Source organism: Haematobia irritans, chromosome 4, assembly GCF_050003625.1.
Source record: "Haematobia irritans isolate KBUSLIRL chromosome 4, ASM5000362v1, whole genome shotgun sequence".
Lineage (NCBI taxonomy): Eukaryota > Metazoa > Arthropoda > Insecta > Diptera > Muscidae > Haematobia > Haematobia irritans.
The window spans coordinates 223,479,393-223,504,273 of NC_134400.1; the positions used below are offsets into that span (position 1 = coordinate 223,479,393).

Sequence of the window (24,881 nt, forward strand, 5' to 3'; positions counted from 1 at the left end):
CAATGAACCAATGAAGATTTTAATTAAAATGTATTATCCTCCTTGCACGACTGCCTACTGAAACACTCAGAGCGCACACAAATGGATAATTTGCCTAGTACGAATACACATGCAAAATCATATTAATGTAATGTTAATAAAATCCTAATAAATAAATGCATGCAGGTCCTAGAATATGTATTGTGCATTGGCTACTGCATTATTACCACTCAACACTCCGGGGGAGGTGAGTGTGGACTGGTTTTCTTGCAAATGAAAACACATTCGATTTGCATGACCTGAATCCTTTGTTTTCACTCATAAGTACACCTCGTTAGCACTGAATGACAAATCATGTGTGTTGGTATGTGTGAGAGTGAATGGATGTGCATCGCTCTCTACTGTCACACAACAACTCAGTGCCTTCTGTTTTACTGACTGGCTATTGTTTGCTCTGTACACAGGACAAATGTTAAATAAATGTATGCATTTGTGTGTGTGTTCTTCATTCATTGAATCATTCTCATATTTATGCATATAAAAATGTGGGTGTGCTTGTGCTACCCTTCAATCAAAGTAACAAATTAGTAAAAATCAATCAGTCATTGGGGAAACGCGATGTAAATAAAGTCCTCTTTCCCTCTATCCTTTTTAATATGTGATGCAATGTTGATGTGGATCACAAATGAACAATTGTTGCAGATGAAAACAAAAAGGAAATTTAAATATGGGAGAAAGACAAAACTGGGTAAATAAAACAATTCTCTAAAGGAGTCCTTTAGCATAGGTGACCTCGATACCGTCGACATTGTTCGTAATGAAAACCAATGAGACTGAATTCATCTGTATTCGCAAACGAATATTTTGTTGACGTACTCTTCTGAAGAGTTCTTCAGAATGTATTACTACATGGTTTATAATTCTATGGAAATAAATAAAGTATTAGTTTCATCTTATCGGTTTGCCGAATCGTGTTCTAGCTTTTCAACAAACAATGAATAAGACAGGGGAGTTCAATATATTTTCAAAATCATTACAGAAAGTATTGGCAACAATAATGTCCGTTAATTTTTCAGTTGCACCCAGAGAAGGAATATGGTCACCTCAAACATGTTTTAAGAGAAAAATGTTATTTTTGGGTGGTGACCATGTAACATGGTTTTCGCAACCATGTTATTTTCTCGGAAATCATGTATCTGATTTCGGCAAGCAGTTTATATTTGACGATAAAATAACATTTTAGTGACAAACATGTTACATGGTCACCATACAAAAATAACATTTTGCTCTTGAAACATGTTTGAGGTGATCATGTTCCTTCTCTGCGTGTGGGGACTTGATGGAAAATTTTAAGATTTTTGGGGATTTTTCGAAATCTAATATCATGACATAGGGAAATCTGATGAAGATCTACTATAGAGTAATGATTTACGAGTTAGTTTCGCGAGCATGACACAAAATCAAAATTTGTTTCCACTTTTCAAACAAGGACTTAAAGATCGTTGGTTCTCTTTATGCAAGAAGTCCACTGCTTATATTTTTAATTTATAACCATTTATATCTTTCAACGAATATTTTGGAATTTTTACTGGGAAATTTCGGTTCAAACTGGCGATTTTTGTAGACGTGAAGAATATCGTGAGGAGGTGACATAAGCTAGAGAATTATTAAAGGCGCTGATTACAGGCATTTTCAGTTATTTTATAAAACTGCTTCATTTGTGTATAAAATTTTCTCCTTTTACAGTTAATTTAAAAACGTACGCAAAAATGATTAAAGTTCAGGAAAATTTCTCAAAACGTAATATAATACCATGGACTAAAATAGAATTAAATTGGCCTTAGTGTCATATAGGGTTCACTTTTTTCAGTGTTACAGGTTGGCTGATAAGTCCCCGGTCTAACAAAGAAAACACATTTTTTTGTCAAAATTCGTTTTTATTATGCAACATAGGTCCCTTCAAGACCGATACAACGACCTTCCAATTTTTTGATACCATTTTGGTAGTACTCCTTCGGTTTTGCCTCAAAATAGGCCTCAGTTTCGGCGATCACCTCTTCATCGCAGCCAAATTTTTTCCCTGCGAGCATCCTTTTGAGGTCTTAGAAGAAGAAAAAGTCGCTGGGGGCCAGATCTGGAGAATACGGTGGGTGGGGAAGCAATTCGAAGCCCAATTCATGAATTTTTGCCATCGTTCGCAATGACTTGTGGCACGGTGCGTTGTCTTGGTGGAACAACACTTTGTTCTTCTTCATATGGGGCCGTTTTGCCGCGATTTCGACCTTCAAACGCTCCAATAACGCCATATAATAGTCACTGTTGATGGTTTTTCCCTTCTCAAGATAATCGATAAAAATTAATCCATGCGCATCCCAAAAAATAGAGGCCATTACTTTGCCAGCGGCCTTTTGAGTCTTTCCACGCTTCGGAGACGGTTCACCGGTCGCTGTCCACTCTGCCGACTGTCGACTGGACTCAGGAGTGTAGTAATGGAGCCATGTTTCATCAATTGTCACATATCGACGGAAAAACTCGGGTGTATTACGAGTTAAAAGCTGCAAACACCGCTCAGAATCATCAACACGTTGTTGCTTTTGGTCAAATGTGAGCTCGCGCGTCACCCATTTTGCACAGAGCTTCCGCATATCCAAATATTGATGAATGATTTGACCAACACGTTCCTATGATATCTTTAAGGCCTCTGCTATCTCGATCAACTTCATTTTACGGTCATTCAAAATCATTTTGTGGATTTTTTTGATGTTTTCGTCGGTAACCACCTCTTTCGGGCGTCCACTACGTTCACCGTCCTCCGTGCTCATTTCACCTCGCTTGAATTTTGCATACCAATCAATTATTGTTGATTTTCCTGGGGCAGAGTCCGGAAACTCATCAAGCCAAGTTTTTGCTTCCACCGTATTTTTTCCCTTCAGAAAACAGTATTTTATCAAAACACGAAATTCCTTTTTTCCATTTTTTTTCACAATAACAAAAGTTGCTTCACAAAAGACGCTCTATCTCACAAACTACTTGACTTACAGACGTAAAATTTTGACACGAATCATTTGAAGGTTTGTACTATATAAAAATAATATGCATTTAATACTAGCGACGTCATCTATGTGTCAGACCGGCGACTTATCAGCCAACCTGTTATAATATACCACATCTCTGTTAATCCTTTAACGATGAAGAATTAACCGCTCGATAAAAATAAGTTTTTCTTGCGAATTTATATTCTAAGTTACATTTACTAAATAAAGTGTCGTCAAAATGTTAACAAAATATTTCCTTCTACAAGAAATTTCATGGGGCATTCGTCTTCAAAGGTAGATATATAGTCAGATTTTTTTTTAAATACTTCTACTACTTACTGAATACTGTAATTCACACATACAAAACCCATCAAGAGCTTTGTTAGGATTTTTAAAAACAACCAACACAAAAAAAAATACGTAACTTAGCAAGTATTCATGACCAGGCGTGCATGGTTTTAATCACTTTGTGTAAGCTTGCTCTCAATCCAAAATGTATTTTTAAAAACGTTTTTATTTTTCCTATAAGCCAAGAAGAGTTTAGAAGTTTTTTGGATTAATAATAGTAATGAGTATCCATACAATCCCCACATTATATTGTTTGATCATTTTTCTTACCCTAGACGTTGAATGGGACTCATATGTCCCATTAGTGTCGGTATCTTTTTAGAAAAACTATGTAGCCGAATTAGTCCATATAAATCGATAGAGGATACAAAAAAATACAGCCTCCTCAACCAATACTTGAAATAAAAAAAAAAAGTAAAAAATCCACATTTTTCATGTTTATAACTTTCCCACACACAAAATACCCACAAATACCCTAATTTAAATTTACAACTTCATAGCTACATGTGTTCTGCGTCGATAGAATCTATTTCTTTGAAAATTGGTTGATAAATGAAGATTCTACAACGGAAATACGAAATGGGACATATATGTCTCATTCGTCGTCAAAGGGTTAAGTTACATGACATCCTAGTATCGGGAATCATTGTTTGAAATTCATTTTTCAAGAACTGGGTAATTTTATAACCAATTGTGTTTCTACTTTTCTTAAGATAAAATTATTTCTTAGATTTTTTCAGTCATCCAATGTCAATTTTTCATTGATTTTATTGAGATTTGTCTATGCATATGGCTAAGGTGTATAGCTGGTCATCGAAGGATTTTTCTATCCTCTACACCATATCTTATACACGGCCGGTCTTCGTTTCACATAACAGTGAAGTTGGCTTATAGAGCACTTCATCATCTCTTATTAACTTGGATTGAATTCCATTCAGTTTAAATTATTACTCCAGCAACAACAGGTACATCTGTTCATCAAGCTAATTGGATATTCAAATGTATGTGTAAATTTGACGGCAATAGATTTACACATATTTTATCCAACTTAAAGGTGAACACCATGAATATATAAAGAGTGTTACATGATGATTTCAGTTTTGCTCCTATACCGCAGTTGCTGCCGTTTTTCCAAGGGCAGATGCTATTAAACTATACCCGTCTAAACCATTTTTAAACGCTTATTATGTGAATCGTATGACACCATTGTATAGGCATTTCCTTTGCCGCATTTTACGCACACACAAGAATATCTTTGCTCTCTCTCTCTCTCTGTTCCAGTCTCTGTATCCGTCAAGGATGTCAGCTTAGTTAAGCTGCCTATCCAAATAGGAATTTTCCCAGTAGGAGAAAGCTATGTTGAGGATCTAAAACACTGTACACAACAATATTGAATGATTGAAATTAAACGCGTTTCCCGGTATTTCGGAAGCTTATATTCTTTGACATTTGACATCTACGCTATTACTAAAAATGCTTCAACAACACGATGAAATGATTAAGATTCACTATAAAAATTGTAAAAATCTTACAGTTACAATTCGCGAATATTCATATTGACTGACGAGGACCATTTCGAGATGGGAGACTATGTCAACAAACAAAATACTCACATCTGGAGCTTCGAAAACCCAGGCTCCAAAGGCATTACTTGTACACTTGGAGAAATCGAGGTTCATAATATTAACGAAATTCGTCATTAAACTTGAGCCAATAAAATAATTTAATCCATATGTAAGCACCTTATTGTATGAGTTGTGATGGAATTGTTATGAATTTATGTATCTTCGCTCAAATGTCCTTAATACTAAGCATTACATAAGAAGGCCACACTAACTTCCCTACTGGGTATATAAATGAACAAGGTACAGAGGAAAGTTCTAAATAAACGATGAACAGGTGGTAGTAGTGGTGTTGGTAGATTGTTTGGTCCAAACAAATCCTAAATCCTTCGAACAAATGTACAAAAGTACCGTTTATTTATGTTTTGTAAATGTATGAGGCACCCTCTTCAATGAATACACGTTGTCTCTACAAACGCATGTACACACCGACAGACAGACATTAGCATATGTTTGAGAGAAATATTCAATGAATTACAAAAGCATATAAGCACGTACATCCATGTATGTATGTACGTAAGTACACCCATTAGGTGTTTGAGTATGTCTGCTCTCTATATGTCCAAATAAGATATGAGTTACGACAATTCATACGAACATAAAAGTTGGTGGTGGGTGCAGTAACATAGTGGGTTGATAAATTTGACTTGTCATGAAACTCTCCGGTTTAATTTGATTTGAGACAGCAATGGGTTTTCTTTGTTTCTCAGCTAGAGAAACTAAATTCAGTACATTTTCCACTTAAATTGCAAAAATTATATTAAGAATAATTGTGCCAGCAGCGTAAGGATTAAGTGAATTAACTATCCATAACTTAATTTAGAGCATAACTTTATATAGGAATTTGTCTTTGTGGTTGTTGTTCTTATAGGAAAGTAATCTAAAGTATTGTGCATAAGGACATACAGCTAAACTATTCAACAAGTAAATGGCTCCGCACTATGGTTTTTCAAGGTGCCAGTATATGTGGCCAGTTAAATTTGTGTTTATTTAATTTAATTTATGTATAATTCATTAAAAGTTTCATGTAGCTACAGTGTTATCAGAAACCATACTTTTACGCTTGAGCTCTATCACGAATAACATTCTTCTTTGATAATAAAATCAGAGGCAAATGGAATATGGTCTAAGTGGCCAAGGATCCGAAGCGGGTGATTTTTTTTTCGCTTCTAGCCAAAAATGTTCATTTCGCTCTATTTATTTGTAGAATTACTAAGTCAGTGTTAGAGTTGGAGGGGCCCAACACGTTATGTCCTAAGTTAAACCTACTGAATTCGGACGAAAAATAATGTTTTCCATATGTTTAAGTGTAAAAATTATATGTTTGGAACTCAAATTTTTAACACATTATTTTTAAGTGCACACACATAATGTTCATATACAAATTTAGACATTTCGTACAAACATATATATGTTTAGCAATGTCAGATAGAGCGAGAGAGAATAGAGAATAATGATGAGGATGTCGGCGGAGACATAGAACTTATAAAACATAGATGAGCCATGGGTGTCAAACTATGTTTGACAGTTTCGAAGATTAAGAATAAACGAGAAAAATAAGAGCACGCTTACAATCTCTTTCGTTTTCCTTTTTGTAGTTTGCCAATTTTTACACAAAATTAGAACGTTTATGATGCAAAAGAGCATTTATAAATAAATTAATATATTAAAAGTTCATATTTGAAAAAAAATTGTGACCAAAACCGCGAAAATACGAAATTTAATTTTGAGTAGAATTGCTCTTTACGAACAACACAAAAGCAAATGCGCGAAAATTAATGTTTGGGACTGACTCTTTACGAAAAAATCAAAACGAAATGTCAGAAAATTAATTTTTGGAACTGACACATTTTTTTTTTAAAGAGAATAGTGGATCATCTATTTATTATAAGGTCTATGGGCGGAGATACATAACGAAAGAAATCAACATAAACCAGTGAAAGAATCAAATGAGAGCAAATGGTGAACATCTTTGTTGCGAATAAATATGGTTTGCATTCGTTTTGGTATGCGGGTGGTGTATGAAAGAGGCATCCCAAAACTTTGAAATGTTTAGGTATAAACTAGAGGTATGCGCGTGAGTAAAATTTCACTCACGCAGATTCACGAAGCAAAATGTTTATTAACGCACACTCACGCACGATACGTGTTGTAGACACTCACCCTCACACACATTCACGAAATGAAGATCAGTACTCACGCACGAACTACTTTTAAAGACTCACGCTCGCTCACGATTCACGACAATTCACGTGATTCACGACAAATTCACGAGACTCACGACATTTTCCAACCGGGAATGAGCAAAGGTAACAAAAATTCATGAATAGGATATCTTTAAAAAATTTATTCATGAAATTAAAATTTAAATAATAATTAAAAAAAATAGTTCGACAGCTATATTAATTTCAGTTAACATACGAGTAAGAATTAAATCTTAAATTTTTCCGTGAGGGTGATTTTGCAGAAATTTTATTCACGCACATTCATGAAACCATTTTATTTCTCACGCACGACATAGTTGCTTCAGATTTTGTTCAAGACACACGTGTCACGACAATTTCGTGTCACATTATTGAATTTACACATTCAGTTGTGTATTCTTGTGGCATGAAAACAAATCGTGCAAAAATAATAAAATAGCGGAGAGCATTAAATATTTATTTAAAAAATAAAGAAAGGACATTACCATTTGGGCTTAAAAAAGATATGCTTAGGATGAAACATAATACGTTTCCACAGTACAAACAACTTTTTTCTTGAACAAATTCTGAAAATATATATGCATGAGACCGAGTATTTTTGGAAGTATATGTTACAGAGGTGATATTTTTTGTGGGTGTAATTGTGTGAGTTAGGTTAGAGGTGAATGTAGACAAATTTGAAAATTGGGATATACATATTGGAGTTATACTTCAATTTGATTTAAGGAACATGTTATAGTGCAGATTTCCGGGTTATTGTTGGGGATTACCTTTTGCCAAATTTGAAAAAGATATCTTTAAATCGGGCTACATCAAAATCTGATCGCATATGATATTTTCATTGAAACCACAAAAAATAATCTTGAAAATATACACCCAAAGAAAAAATATTTTTTTCCCAACGATTGTTTAGGCAAACGAAATTCCCGAATTAATGACTAATAGGTTAGATTAGGTCAGGTTAGGTGGCAGCCTGATGTATCAGGTTCACTAAGACTATTCAGTCCATTGTGATACCACATTGGTGAACTTCTCTCCTTTTTATAGCCGAGTCCGAACGGCGTTCCACATTGCAGTGAAACCACTTAGAGAAGCTTTGAAACCCTCAGAAATGTCACCAGCATTACTAAGGTGGGATAATCCACCGCTGAAAAACTTGTTGGTGTTAGGTCGAAGCAGGACATGCTAACCATTGCACCACGGTGGCACGGTGACTAATAACTAAATTACTAAATGGTACGAAAAAACTTCCGTATATCTATCCTATATATTTAATTAAGATCGGTTCAAAATTGCGACGAACGGACACCACCGTACGGGAAATGGATCAACCACAGAACCGGTACAGGACTAGTCCCTGGTGTTTATGGACCAGTCCCAGTTCTGGTCAAAACGTATAGATACGTTTGTCATTGACGGGGTAAATTTACATTTTAGGACGCGTCTTGAACTCATCCGAAAGGACACGCCCTGGAACAATTTAGCAGCAGCACCCCATAGACAGGTCCTCAGGAACAAGTATCGGACAAACTCTTAGAAATCTGTTTCAATTTGGACATCCCAATCGAACCCGAAATGAAGAAAAACAAGTATATACGGCCGTAAGTTCGGACAGGCCGAAGCATATGTACCCTCCACCATGGATTGCGTAGAAAGTTCTACTGAAGACTGTCATCCACAATCGAATTACTTGGGTTGCGGTAACACTTGTCGATGGCAAGGTATCTTAAAACTTCCTAACACCGTAATATATACCACATAGTCCATACGTGGTATATATTAAACTAAAAAAGGCCGATTAAATACGTATATAATTAAGTTTAAAGTTTCTATAGAAATAAAATTTTGACAAAATAAAATTTTGACAACATTTTCTATAGAAGTAAAATTTGGAAAAATTTTCTATAGAAATAAAATTCTGACAAAATTTTTTATAGAAATAAAATGTTGACAAATTTTTCTATAGAAATAAAATTTTGACAAATTTTTCTATAGAAATAAAATTTTGACAAAATTTTCTATAGAAATAAAATTTTGACAATGTTTTCTATAGAAATAAAATTTTGGTAGATTATTTTTGGCTCGAGTGGCAACCATGATTATGAACCGATATGGACCAATTTTTGTGTGATTGGGGATCGCCTATATATAACTATAGACCGATATGGACCAATTTTGGCATGGTTATTAGCGGCCTTATACTAACACCACGTTGCAAATTTCAACCGGATCGGATGAATTTTGCTCCTCTAAGAGGCTCCGGAGATCAAATCTGGGGAACGGTTTATATGGGGGGCTATATATAATTATGGACCGATATGGACCAATTCTTGCGTGTTTGTTGAAGACCACATTCTAACACCACGTTCCAAATTTCAACCGGATCGGATGAATTTTGCTCCTCTAAGAGGCTACGGAGGACAAATCTGGTGATCGATTTATATAGGGGCTATATATAATTATGGACCGATATGGACCAATTCTTGCATGGTTGTTAGAGACCATATACTAACACCACGTACCCAATTTCAACCGGATCTGATAAATTTTGCTTCTCTAAGAGGCTCCGGAGGTCAAATCTGGGGATCGGTTTATATGGTGGTTATATATAATTATGGACCTATATGGACCAATTTTGGCATGGTTGTTAGAGAAAATATACTAACACCACGGACCAAATTTCAATCGGATCGGATGACTTTTGCTCCTCTAAGAGGCTCCGGAGGTCAAATCTGGGGATCAGCTTATATGGGGGCTATATATAATAATGGACCGATTTCGACCTATTTGTGCATGGTCATTAGAGAACATATACCAACACCATGTACCAAATTTCAGCCGGATCGGATGAAATTTGCTTCTCTTAGAGGCTCCGCAAGCCAAATCGGGGGATCGGTTTATATGGGGACTATATATAATTATGGACCGATATGGACCAATTTTTGCATGGTTGTTAGAGATCATATACTAACACCATGTACCAAATTTCAGCCGGATCGGAGGAAATTTGGTTCTCTTAGAGGCTCCGCAAGCCAAATCGGGGGACCGGTTTATATGGGGGCTATATGTAATTATGGACCGATATGGACCAATTTTTGCATGGTTGTTTGAGATCATATACTAACACCATGTACCAAATTTCAGCCGGATCGGATGAAATTTGCTTCTCTTAGAGCAATCACAAGCCAAATTTGGGGGTCCGTTTATATGGGGGCTATACGTAAAAGTGGACCGATATGGCCCATTTTCAATACCACCTGACCTACATCAATAACAACTACTTGTGCCAAGTTTCAATAGCTTGTTTCGTTCGGAAGTTAGCGTGATTTCAACAGACGGACGGACATGCTCAGATCGACTCAGAATTTCACCACGACCCAGAATATATATACTTTATGGGGTCTTAGAGCAATATTTCGATGTGTTACAAACGGAATGACAAAGTTAATATACCCCCATCCTATGGTGGAGGGTATAAAAATATTGAAATATGTCGAACAATAGGTTATTCTGATAATTTTATTTCACTAAATGTGAAAATGCTGGATATTATAATCTTAATGGCTCTAAGATTTTAATATCAAGCGAGTACGGAAATAAATAAATTACGACTATTTAAAAATCGCAACTAACTGGAGCACAGGTACCAGTTCTGTGATAGGTCCGTCATTGGCAATTTGCACCAATTTCCCGTAGGGCAGGACCTAGTTCAAGTCAGTAGATGATTCTGAGTTGATGGGTCTTGCCATATCCTTATCAGAAATGATCCCAAAAGAGATTTGAGCTATATGAACCGATATGAACCAATTTTCGTAGATAGAGGGCCTAAATTCATCCGGATCGGATAAAATGTGCTCCTACAAGAGGCTCCGCCAGTCAAATCTGGAGATCGGTTTATATGGGGACTATACCTAAAAATGCTACACACAAAAAAATTTTTTTCTGATTCAATCACGAAATTAATTGATCCAATTAATTTTTTAATTGAAATGTCTTCAATCACAGAATTGATAGTATCAATTAAAAAATTAATTGACAGTCAATTAAAAAATTAATTGATCCAATTAAATATTTAATTGATACTATTAATTTGTGTGATTGATTTTTATTTCAATTAAAAAAATTTCACGAAAAATTTTCCAATTAAAATTTTAATTGAGTTTTAAAAAATATTCAATTAAAAAATTAATTGATTCAACAATTTTTTTAATTGAAACAAAAATCAATCACAAAAATAATAGTACCAATCAATTTTTTAATTGGATCAATTAACTTTTTAATTGACCTTCAATTAATTTTTTAATTGATACTATCATTTCTGTGATTGAAGACATTTCAATTAAAAATTAATTGGATCAATTAATTTCGTGATTGAATCAGAAAAAATAAATTTTTGTGTGTAGGACATGCGTATGTAAACGCAATCCGGAGCGATACCAATTAATGAGTGGTTATTTCCTTTTAAGTAGGATTACCTTCAGCATTACTGGGCAAAGTTGGCATTTTTTACGCTTACTTTTCTTTAATAAACATACAAAGGTATGTGAACAGAGGCACTCCCCGAGGAGGAGTTCTATCACCTCTTCTTTGGAATGTTGCTATAAATAACCTTCTGGTTTCCCTAGAAAAAGATGTCAATAAAAGTGGTGGCATTCGCAGACGATGTGGCTCTAGCAGTCAGGGGAAAATTCCCATCCACAATCAGAGATGTTATACAGAGAGCCCTCCGGATGACTGAGAAATGGGCGAAAGATAATGGTCTTGAAGTAAATCCTGCAAAGACAGAATTAGTCATGTACTGCAAAGATCGCAAAACTCCCATGGTTAAGCCCATATCCTTAGGGGGTATTGAAATTCCCTTTGGTGAGTGTGCAAAATACCTTAGCGTTATTCTGGGCAGGAAGCTGAACTTTAAGCTTAATATTGAAGAAAGAGCGAGAAAATCCACGATAGCTTTGTACTCGTGCAAAAAGGCAATAGGAAAAAAGTGGGGACTAAAACCGAAAATTGTGTTGGCTATACACGACAGGGATGGAAAATACAATTTTTAAGAAAGTACAAAAAAGGTATTTTTTGAGCGGAAAGGTACTTTTTACTAAATTTCAACAAAAATTTCACTGGAAGATTATTGTCAAGAGACTGAATTTTAAAGAAAATAAAATTTTGAAAAAATGTTCTATATAAATAAAATTTTGCAAAAATTTTCTATAGCCGGCTATCATACAAAAACCTTTTTTTCGGAAGGTTCAAGTGTGGTTTATTGTTGGGTTTAATGAACTGCCTGAATTTATTCTTATAATTGGTTGATAGTTTTGCTGCAAGTAGGGGATGCTGATGAGGAATGTGGTAATTCCGAAACGTGCGTCCATCCAATCATCTTGCAGTCTATAGGGCTTTGCCCAAATAAATTTGACAAACATTCTTTTCCTCTGTTGGTTAAGCTACACTTGGTTTTAAGCTGCAATAAAAAAAACAACAACAATGCTTAAAGAACAAAACCAACAATAACAAAACAAAACGAAGGGAAATAAAATTTTGCAAAAAAATTTTTTCTATAGAAATTAAGTTTTGCAAAAATTTCCTATAGAAATAACATTTTTACAAAATTTTCAATTGAAATAAAATTTTGACAAAATTATCTATAAAAATAAAATGTTGCAAAAATTCTATATAGAAATAAAATTTAGACAACATTTTCTACCGAAATAAAAAATTGATAATATAGAATCGCATTCTTTTTTCGACTAAAACATTCTTGAAGTTCAATAAAATCCTGTTTTGACTATATCTTTTACAAAATCGAGATTTTCTTCCCACATGAACATGTCTGTTTTGCCATATTTGTAAAAGACTATTAGCAAATAAGGTTGATAAAGACTTTCTCAAAATATTAAAATATTTTGTCAAAGCTATTGTACCATAAATCTGATATCGACTCAAAAATGTCTACACAAAAGGTACTAAATCATTCGCGGGGGTACTACGGTACTGACGGGGGTGAAAAAGTATTGAAAAAAGTACTTTAGTACTGCATTTTCCATCCCTGATACACGACAGTGGTTAGACCTATAATGCTATATGGTGTTGTAGTCTGGTGGCCGGCACTTCAACAACCGACAGGTTTATATAAAATTCAGCGTATGGCGTGCTTATGTATCTCAGGCGCATTCAGTAAGACAGGAACAGATTCCCTTAATGTCATGCTGCATCTAATACCTTTAGACATTTTGGCCAAACAGTCAGCTGCAACAACGGCTGTGCGGTTGCGCGAGCTATCGCTGTGGTCGAAAAAAAATGTACGGTCACAGTTCGGTCCTCAAAATAATGCCAGATGTGCCAAACGTAGTGGATTACACTCTGGCGCAACCACTTTTCGACAAAAAGTTCGAAACTCTAATTCCCAACAGTGAGGCGTGGTGTACACAGACCCCGGGGAATAAAAGATATATAGATTTCTACACTGATGGCTCCAAATTGGATGGACAAGTGGGTTTCGGAGTATATTCTAAAGATCTGGAATAGCGAAAAGATTACCTAATCACTGTAGTGTTTTTCAGGCTGAAATATTAGCAATAAGAGAGGTGGCGAATTGGCTGAGAAGTAATGTTCCAAAAAATGTGTGCATTAATATATACTCAGACAGTCAACCTGCAATAAAATCCTTGGACTCTGTGTTCCTTAATTCGAAAACGGCAATCGACCGCCGCAAATCTCTCAATGAGATGGCTGAGCAGTACAATATTCACCTAATTTGGGTGCCTGGCCATAGGAACGTACCGGGGAACTGCGAAGCAGATGAGTTAGCAAGGCTAGGAGCTACCTTACATATTCCAGGGGAACTAGAATCTGTTGGTATGTCTCTGGCTACCTGCAAGCTCTTACTACGTGAGAAGGCTGTCATGATGGCAAATGTTCGATGGGAGAATTGCAAGGGTTGTAACGACACCAAGCAAATATGCCCCCATTTAAACTTGAATCCCACGCTAGATATGCTAGTGTTCTCAAGACGTCAGATATCACTTCTGATATCTGCTATAACGGGTCGCTGCCTGATAGGCGAATTTGCAAAAACTATTGGTGCGAAGTATAATGACTACTGTATGAGCTGTCATTATGCGGAGGACAAGGAATCAATTAAATACCTCTTGTGTGAGTGTCCTGCATTTTGTGTAAGGCGTAAGCGAATTTTAGGGGCATATAGCTTTAGATTACTGGCGGACCTGGAAAACGTTAACTTAAGCAGTCTGTTAATGTTTTTGGAACAATCTGGTTGGTTCAACAAAAGAAAATAATAGTGAAGGTTCAGTAGTTAAAACTAGAAGTGCCCATATGTAATACGTAGTTTTAGTTAAATGTGGTATCAGAATGGACTGAATAGTCTAAGTGAGCCTGAAACTTAATCGGGCTGCCACTTTAACCTAACCTAACCTCACCTTCTTTAATAATTCATTTCACCAAAAATAAATATTTTTAATTTTGCATTGGATCATTATTCATCAAGTTATATGTAATAAAATTTGCAACAAGAAGATATAACTGTATTCTGTTTTTGCAGGTTTAGTTTTGATTTTAGCGGCTAAACTCGAACTTAGTACCCACCTTAATGAGAGATTTTGCTGGGTAATTGTGATACAACAAGGATAATTTCTTTAATAGTTTCCACTAAAAATAATTTTTCATTAATCCACTGAAAATTTCCAATACTAATATGCAATATTTACAATTTGTTTAGATGACTCAATGTTAATGACAAATTATTATGAAACTATTTCTATGAGTGTAAGTTTAGTTTAGAAATTTTCGGGAATCAATAATACCAATATTTTAAAACCCCCTATCTGAATGATGATATTTGGATCGTTGAACGAGTACTTACCATGACCTCCCTTCTTGCCATTCGCTTTACTTTTCGATTTTCGAGGATAAAGATGGATTTTACTTTGTCCACAGCCCATAATTTGTTAAACAGAAATGAATGTGTGTGTGTGGGGAGATACGAGTATATGTTTGTTTGTTAGATGCGTGTCTCTTTTTAATTCCGTTGGTTGGTTGGTTGGCTTTAGTGAATCCCGGTACCACTGTGCTGTTGGTCTTGATGCTGTGTTAGTAACAGTGACTGCTGCTGTTGTTGCTGCCGCTTCTTTGCCTTTTTGTTGCTCCTTCTTAACTGGGTGGCCGAACTAAAAATTCAAAAGAAATTTTGCTTTGTACTTCATCACCACCATCATCATTATCACCACAACGAATACAACACCAATATTTTTTGCTAAGGCCATTGATTTTCAGAAACGAGTACGACAATGTTCCACTATTGTTGTAAAGTTGTAAAATAGGAAGCGTTTTCATTTGGAGGAATATAGAATAGATGCTGGGCTTTTGTTAATATATACAAATACGTATATCTAACTATATATAAACATATACGTAGATGTATGTATGTTCTATGTTGTTTTACTATATATGTATGTATATAAATATAGGAGGAAAGACTAGATGGTACGGAGTGGTGTTTGTGGTTTTCGTTTTATTTTGCTTTGTGGTACGGTATGGAACGGTTTTCAAAATTACTTTTTTTGTTTTCGGTACGTTTGGGATTCCCGAGCCAGCAGCAGCAGCAGCCAAGGGGCTGCATTTAGTTTGCACTGCTTGTACGAATTAACTTTTTTGCGGGGGTTTTCTATATCATTTCACTTCACTTATCCTTTTCTTCAGGTCTACACAGGCATTCACTTCGGGTTTCACATTTTTTCTTTGAATTTCATTTAAATTTTCAACTTGTTTTCAGTCTTGGCAAAACTCTGGTTTTTGTGTTGTGGCTTTGGAGTATTTAGCACACAATTATTTTAAGAATAATGGGACATTTTGATTTTTGTCTTTATCGGTTTTTAGCCGTTTTTCGTTTACTGGTCTATGAAAGTGAAGTTATGCTTTGGCGAGTATTTGATTATGATTAAGGAATCTCTGGATGAATAAAAATGTGAAGAAGAAGACTTTTGGAACTGCGCACAACCATTCGGGACATACTTTGCACAATAACACACACACACACATACACATATGTAGAAGTACTCACTAACAGTGTAATGAATATGGCTGTTAAAACTGTGACAATGTTAAAAGAGCGAGCAAAGCAGTATGCTGTAGCTGTGTAACATACCATAAATGTCTCTACTACCCCCATTACATAGACTCCCTCGGAGTCGCAACTAGCCTGCAGGAATGGAGCCATCAATGAACAACCCAAAAATATGTGTGATGTGTCTCCAGTGTGGGGAAGAGCAACGAAGGGCATGATTGAAATAGATTATCATTTTGTTAAATCTGAATTCACAAAGTTGCCAGATTGAGAATTGAGTCTAATTATATCACAAACTGTGAGAATAATAAAATAAAACTAACCCAGCAAAAACATTTGGAAGTTCATCCAAAGGCACAACTTTAAAACAAGTACGGAAAGTCTAAAGTCGGGCGGGGCCGACTATATTATACCCTGCACCACTTTGTAGATCTAAATTTTCGATACCATATCACATCCGTCAAATGTGTTGGGTGCTATATATAAAGGTTTGTCCCAACTACATACATTTAAATATCGCTCGATTTGGACAGAATTTGATAGACTTTTACAAAATCTATAGACTCAAAATTTAAGTTGGTTAATGCACTAGGGTGGAACACAATTTTAGTAAAAAAATATGGGAAACATTTAAATCTGAAGCAATTTTAAGGAAACTTCGCAAAAGTTTATTTATGATTTATCGCTAGATATATATGTATTAGAAGTTTAGGAAAATTATAGTCATTTTTACAACTTTTCGACTAAGCAGTGGCGATTTAACAAGGAAAATGTTGGTATTTTGACCATTTTGGTCGAAATCAGAAAAACATATATATGGGAGCTGTATCTAAATCTGAACCGATTTCAATCAAATTTGGCACACATGGCTATATTACTAATTGTACTCCTAGTGGAAAATTTCAACCAAATTGGGCCAAAACTCTGGCTTGTAGGACCATATTAGTCCATATCGGGCGAAAGATATATATGGGAACTATATCTAACTCTGAACCGATTTCAGTCAAATTTTGCACACTTGGCTATACTACTAATTGTACTCCTAGTGCAAAATTTCAACCAAATTCGGCAAAAAATCTGGCTTCTGGGGCCATATAAGTCCATATCGGGCGAAAGATATATATGGGAGCTATATCTAAATCTGAACCGATTTCAATCAAATTTTGCACACTTGACTATGCAACTAAGTGTTATGTTTATACAAAATTTCAAGCAAATCGGTATAAAACTCTGGCTGCTGGGTTCATATTAGTGCATATCGGGCGAAAGATATATATGGGAGCTATATCTAAATCTGAACCGATTTCAATCAAATTTTGCACACTTGACTATAGGACTAAGTGTTATGTTTGTACAAAATTTCAAGCAAATCGGTATAAAACTCTGGCTGCTGGGTCCATATTAGAGCATATCGGGCGAAAGATATATATGGGAGCTATATCTAAATCTGAACCGATTTCTTCCAAAATCAATAGGGTTCTATTCTGACCCAAATTAGGAACATGTGCCAAATTTGAAGGCGATTGGACTTAAATTGCGACCTAGACTTTGATCACAAAAATGTGTTCACAGACAGACGGACAGACGGACATGGTTATATCGACTCAGGGACCCACCCTGAGCATTATTGCCAAAGACACCATGTGTCTATCTCGTCTCCTTCTGGGTGTTACAAACATATGCACTAACTTATAATACCCTGTTCCACAGTGTGGCGCAGGGTATAAACACTTCCAAAAGATGCACTCCCAATGATGTTCTTTATTTTAACTACCCAGGAAGCTCTTTTAATTAATTTTTTTTATAACTTGGCCTTTTCATACTTTTAATGGATAGTTTTTTTTGTTTCAAATAAGTTAAAAACAGAGTAAGAATTCATAGAATGGTGCAAACTATTTAAATTTTGTCGAAAAAAATGCTAAATCCAATCTGAAAAAATTGTGAGTTTTTGCAAATATTTGAGGTCAAACGTTTTCGAGAAGCGTTAGAATCCATTAAAAATTATAAAAAATTATAAAAATTATTAATTTGACAAAATATCACAGAATTTTTTAATTTACATCCAAAACATTGAATTCGGATCACACCTAAAGAAGTGATGCAAATTCAATGCAACGGCTGCTGAAATGGAGGACTTCCGTCCTATGACAAGCCCATGTTAAATTCATCGCTTCTGCGTCAATTTAGCACCACTTCCGGATCCAAACAGAACATTTTCATTACTTTTTTGGCGACGCTTTTTTTTTCTGGGAAGTTAAAAGTGATGTTTATTGAAAAAGTGAAATTTTTCAAGACTAGACTTCCAGTGAAAAATTAATTTATTCTAACAAGATACTACGAGTAAAACAAATACATGTTGTTGATTTTAATTGAATTTGTTTGAAATTCTAATAAATTTTCTATCTCGCGAAAGAAAAATAAAGTAACCAACACGAATTAAGCTAGTAAAAAATACGCCATATATAATATTAACTTGATTTCCGCGGTATTGATTTTCCAACTCATTTCTAGATCACATATCTTTTTAGTAAATTTGGACCACATTGTATAATTGCCCATTTAGTACAAATTAGACTGGATATTTTAATAAACTGCAATGAAAACATTTCGAAATGGATACGATGTATATACGAATAAAAAGATGTGTATATCTTTCAATAATTTAATTTTGTTTATGACAATAAATTAGATTTTCCTATCAAAATTACGTGTTTTTATGTAATCCGGTTGAACCGATTCACACAGCCCACCGTTTTCTTCAAACCCGTCTTTCGGATTGCATACCGGTCAGTCAGAAAAATCCATAAATGAGATCTGCATCCTAGTTTTCAAATAATGAATACTAAATTTAAAGTGTAGTTGGTTCCTCTAAATGCCGTTGTTATAAATACAATGCGTCTTTGACTCAAACTAATTTTGAAAATCCTTGCATACAGTTACAATTTTAATTTAAATTCTCAAAATGTTGGCAACTCTATGCAAAAGCGAGTAACGAGTAAAGAATTCTACATAAATAACTGTAAACTCTCGCATATGTCTCTAAAGGACAAAAACAACCTCTTGAAAGAGTGTGCTCTGTGTGTATTCAATAGATACCTCCTTCCTCGGTCCTGTACAATAAACCATGCATAAAATCTATCAGGTGGAGTGGTGAAGGTGGTGAAGAGAGCTACGTCCTCCATAATACCTGTGTTCGACTTAGTAGGCCAAGCTGAAAACCATCAAGGGAGTACTTAACCGACTTTGCCCAGTACTGTAAAATAAGATCATCTACTTCTATTTATGGTTTATACGAATTTTTGTTTTAACAAATTTAACTCTGTGTTCCATTCATACTTATTCACCACAATACAAGGGGCTGGCGTTCTTTTATCTTCTTTTTATACTGTTGTACTGTCCATGAGGTCACAGTAGGCAATCAGGCAACCAGCCAACTTCTTCGTTTTGTCCTCACGATGTTTAAGTTTTATAGCCAGCCTTGTTTGCACACACCAAAAATTCATATACGAAAAAAGTGGGTGAAGAAGAGTAGATGAGAGAAATGGGAGAAGAAGAGAACTGAGGCAATAGAGCAGCGATGTGTTTTCCTTTGTATTTTATGTTTTCTAGGGTTAACGCCTCGTTGACATTCCTCCGTTTTGCCTGTGTCATTTGTGGTATTGGCGTTGTCGTATCATCACATCATTCATAGGATATGACTGACAGACAAACAAAACGACAGACGAACAGGCCGAAAGCTATGCTTAGTAAACAAATACAGCACCACCACACACAATGTTCTAGTTCGGCGTTTATATCGTCCTTTCACTTAGCTAAATTTGTAACTGTGTGTGTTGCTTTTGGACACATTGACGTATTTGTTGGAGTTGTCAGTTACTAGACATTTATTTATTTATCTCTTTGTCGGTAGGATTAGTTGACGAATTAATAAAATTCCATGTATTTGGGGCTTTGTCTCGCCCCTTCTATTTCTCAAATACCCATTTTCTTATAGCGACACAACACGCAACACACTTCAATGCAATGCGACCAATAAAAGCAACACGCAATTGTACATTTTCGCACGAGTTTCCACGTTTTCCGCAAACATCTTGAGGGAAACTGAAGTGAAATGTTTTCCAAGCACATTACGTTCCTTTATTTAGTTTGAAAAATTTTCATACAACATAATGTTACGAATGTGATATTTCTTGATTTAAGTTTATTTAAATTAGTTTACGTTAATTTAAATTTCAAATTGTAACGATAAATTATGTCATAACTTGTTAGAGTCATTTCTTTATTTTCTAGTAATTTCTTAAACATCTTTTGTGTTTCCAATCGTTCATTGTAAAAGTAACGCCTTTTGTTTTATGCCTGCACGACATCTACCTAATCTAGTAGAATGCACTAGATTATTAGCATAAGCCTAAAAGTATGTGTGCCATATCACCTATAAAGTAACGCCGATAGAATATTCCAGATGGCTGTAGGCAATGAAGATAACCAGTTGAATATGTGGTGTTAGATAAATTGTACAAGATAGTTCTAGATGGTTGTAGGCCAGACTATCCAGAATTTTCGAAATCGTCAAATCACGGTATATAAGCCCCTGGCGGAGGGAGCAGTCAAGTCAGTCGTAAGCTAAAGTTTATACAGTACACATCGTAGAGCAAATAAGTGAAGCCATCAGTTAAACTAATAAATTGTAGATTGTCGTTATTTGAAAAGGACTGTGTTTTAATTATCGGGTTATTAAACACGCCTCAATATAAAAACGTAACAATTGGTGTCGGAAGTGAAATAACGGGAAAAAAAATCTACAATGAAGTTTAATCAGCTTCGAGTGGAAGACTTGAAGAAGGAATTGAGCAAAATGGAGCAGCCGACTACAGGAAACAAGGCCCAATTACAAAAGCGACTACTGGAAGAGTTCGAGCGGCGCAGTATTGATATCGAAACACATGAGTTCGATTATAAGGAAGATCTTGACGAATCAGTAGTAGCCAGCGCCTTGGAAACTCCATCTGTAGCTTCTAATGTTGTTGATTACACATCGATGGTCAATATTTTGAGCAAAATGATGGAAGAAAATTCTCTAAAAATGCAAGAGAATTCTAGAAAAATTATGGAAGAAAATTCTCTAAAAATGCAAGAGAATTCTAGAAAAATGATGGAAGAAAATTCTCTAAAAATGCAAGAGAATTCTAGAAAATTGGAAGAAAAATTCGACGAAAATTCAAAAAAGATGGACGAAAATTCTAGAATTCTAAATGAGAATCTTCAACAAATTGCTGAAGGCATGGAAAAACGTGTGGACCATATCGAAAGCCAAATTGGGGAGCTGGATAAGAAGATTATTTCTGTGGATGAGAAAATTATGGTTCATGATGAGAAGTTTCTACACATTGAAAGAAAAATGTCAGAGCTGGAAATTAAAGGTGGACCAGAGCGCGTTATCGAGGGCTCGAAAACCAAACCTCCTGTTTTCGATGGCTCAACTTCATTTGATGTATTCAAATTCCAATTTGAATTGGTTGCTTCTAGAAATTTATGGAACGACAATGACAAAGCAATTGAACTTCTATTGGCATTAAAGGGCAACGCCGCTGATGTGATACAAAGCATTCCCGCTGCCTCTAGAAATAATTATAATGACGTAATAGCGGCACTTCAACGTAAGTACGGCGGAGAACATAAGCAAGACATCTTCAGAATGGAATTAAGAGGAAGAGTCCAGAAGTCAAATGAGACTCTACAAGACTTTGCAACAGAGGTTGAGCGGTTGGTGCTTTTGACATATCCAGGAGAAAGTCATCCACTTGTGGACTGCATCAAGATCGAGACCTTTGTGAATGGAATTAGAGACCCTGATATAAAATGCGCGACATATGCGTCACAAAAGGCTACATTCGCAGAAACAGTAACATTTGCACTTGCACAAGAAACTGCGAGATTGTTGGCACGACCTCAAATTCACAAGGTACGCAGAGTGGAGACCGAGCAAGATGAATCAAATTCCGTGATTGACTCAGTGAAAGAAGCAGTTAAGCAGGCAATGCAAGAAATGAAGCAGGAGACAACTAAATCCAGAATAAAGTGCTATAACTGTGATAAGCCTGGACATGTTGCTCGTGAATGTAAAGCACGTCGTAAGCGATCAAGATCGAAATCGCCTTCACCGCCAAACAATAGCCATATGTGGGTGAACCCACAGTCCAGTGATTCACATTTAAACTAAATCGAGCTAGTTCAGCGGGGCAAGAGCTGGCTCCCACATGTGATGGCCCCACAATCTCTATAGCAATAGTTCAACAGAAAAATAACAATTTGACTATTGCGGGTGGTATTAATGGATACAAGCGAACTTTGACGTTGGATACTGGTGCATCGAAATCTATTATTAGATCCGATTTAGTAAGAGGAAAAGTTACACCACTAATTGGAGTCAAACTACGCACGGCTACAGGTGAACCCGCAACTGTAAATGGAAAGGTTCCTGTAAAGTTAACCATTGCAAACAAATCCGTTAATTATGAATTCATTGTGGCCGATATAGTGGACGAAGTTATAATTGGAGCGGATTTTATGATTGCTTTTGGTCTCAACTTGGATTTGAAGCGTCGTGTAATGACCTGGTGCGATATCGAAATACCGGTAAACGTGGGCTACAGTGAGAATACGCCTGTCAGATATTTGACAATGAGCCAGCCAGAGTCAATACCACCAAATGCCGAAACAATTATATGGGTTTCTATGAATGGAGATTGTGAAGTCGGCAAATTGTGGGTTGTTGAACCAACAGAAAATAAAAACAATAACATCTTGATAGCAAATGCCCTGGTAACAACAAATGAAGAAGGACTTATACCAGTTCGAGTTTTGAATTTATCTGACCATCAAGAGCAAATTGGAAAATTTTCGGACATTGGCAAATGTACTCCTGCCGAAGCAATAGTCAACTTGGAAAGCAAATCTCCAAAGAAGCATAATGAAGTGATGAAACATCTGGAAGGTTATGTCGAAACTTGGACACGTCATCTATCACCGTCCGAGAAAAATAAAGCCAAGAAATTGTTATGGAAAAATGCCTCCACCTTTGACATTGAGAAGAAAAATCAAGGGAGAACATCTGTGGTGAAGCATGAAATAAATACCACAGAAGAAAGACCCATAAAACAGGCACCACGAAGTGTCCCTCTAGCAAAACGAGATGAGGTTCAAAAGCTCGTTAAGGAAATGGCGGAAAGTGGTGTGATTGAACCATCATCAAGTCCTTGGTGCTCGCCAGTTGTGCTGGTCAAAAAGAAAGATGGAAGTACCCGATTTTGCGTGGACTACAGAAAATTGAATGATGTTACCAAAAAGGACAGTTATCCGCTTCCACGCATTGATGACACGTTGGACACACTAGCCGGAACAACATGGTTTTCCACGCTTGATTTGCAGAGTGGATATTGGCAAGTAGAGATCGCCGAGAAAGACAAAGAAAAGACAGCTTTTGGCGTTAATGGCGGTCTTTGGCAATTCAATGTAATGCCATTCGGGCTCTGCAATGCTCCGGCTACGTTCGAGCGATTGATGGAGCGGGTGCTAAAGGGGTTGCATTGGAAGTCCTGCTTGATATACCTCGACGATATCATAGTGATGGGCAAAACATTTGACGAGCACCTTAAGAACTTGAAAGACGTTATCCAGCAATTGTCAGCCGCTGGCTTACGACTTAACGCCAAGAAGTGCTCGCTTTTCCAGCGAGTAGTTAAGTACCTGGGTCATCATGTTACAGCAGAGGGCATATCCACCGATGAAGACAAAATTCAAGCAGTAAAAGATTGGCCACGTCCACGGAATCTCCACGAGTTGCGCAGCTTCCTTGGTTTATGCACATACTACAGGCGTTTCGTACCAAACTTCGCCAGCATCGCCGCAAGCCTCCATAAATTAACGCAAAAAGGTACGAAGTTCCAGTGGAGTGAAGAACAGGAACAGTCATTTCATCATCTAAAAGAACTTTTATGTTCAACTCCTGTTCTGGCGTATCCAATTCCTGGCGAAAAATTTGTTTTGGATACAGATGCTAGTGCGTACGGAATTGGTGGTGTACTATCTCAACAGATTGAAGGTAAAGAAAAGGTCATCGGATATTTTAGCCGAACGTTATCCAAGCCCGAGAAGAACTATTGCGTAACAAGAAGAGAGCTGCTTGCTGTCATAGAAAGCGTGAAGCATTACCACAAATACTTGTATGGACAGAATTTCTTGCTAAGAACTGACCATTCAGCTCTACGATGGTTGCTTCAATTCAAGAATCCGGAAGCTCAGCTGGCACGTTGGATAGAAAGACTCCAAAGCTATGATTTCACCATCGAACATAGAAAAGGTGGCAAACACGGCAACGCGGACGCCTTGTCACGTCGACCTTGTAATGTCGAGTGCAAACACTGCTCGAAAGCTGAACATAAGGAAGAAATCGTCGATATCAGGCTGTTGCACGTCGAATCTGGAGTGGACTGGCCAGCAGAACAGCGTAAAGATCTCATTTTGAGCAAAATTATTTCGGCGAAAGAAGAAGATAAGAAACCCAGTAAGAAAGACATCGCAGCCGAAAGCCCACTTATGAAATCATACTGGGCTCAAT

At 36.2% G+C, this 24,881-nt stretch overlaps 1 protein-coding gene across 4 annotated transcripts in view; it reads right to left on the reverse strand.

The window, feature by feature from the left end:
• Positions 1–24,881, reverse strand: part of tow (target of wingless repressor) — a 46,831-nt gene that overhangs the window by 16,355 nt on the left and 5,595 nt on the right. For 2 of the 4 annotated variants that reach the window (XM_075305723.1, XM_075305722.1), the window contains exon 2: positions 15,065–15,368. In XM_075305723.1, coding sequence (XP_075161838.1) covers positions 15,065–15,143 — 79 coding nt within the window. In that variant the 5' untranslated portion in view covers positions 15,144–15,368. Of the gene's footprint in view, positions 1–15,064; positions 16,663–24,881 lie in introns of those variants that run through there. The other 2 variants (XM_075305724.1, XM_075305725.1) reach the window with 2 other exon arrangements.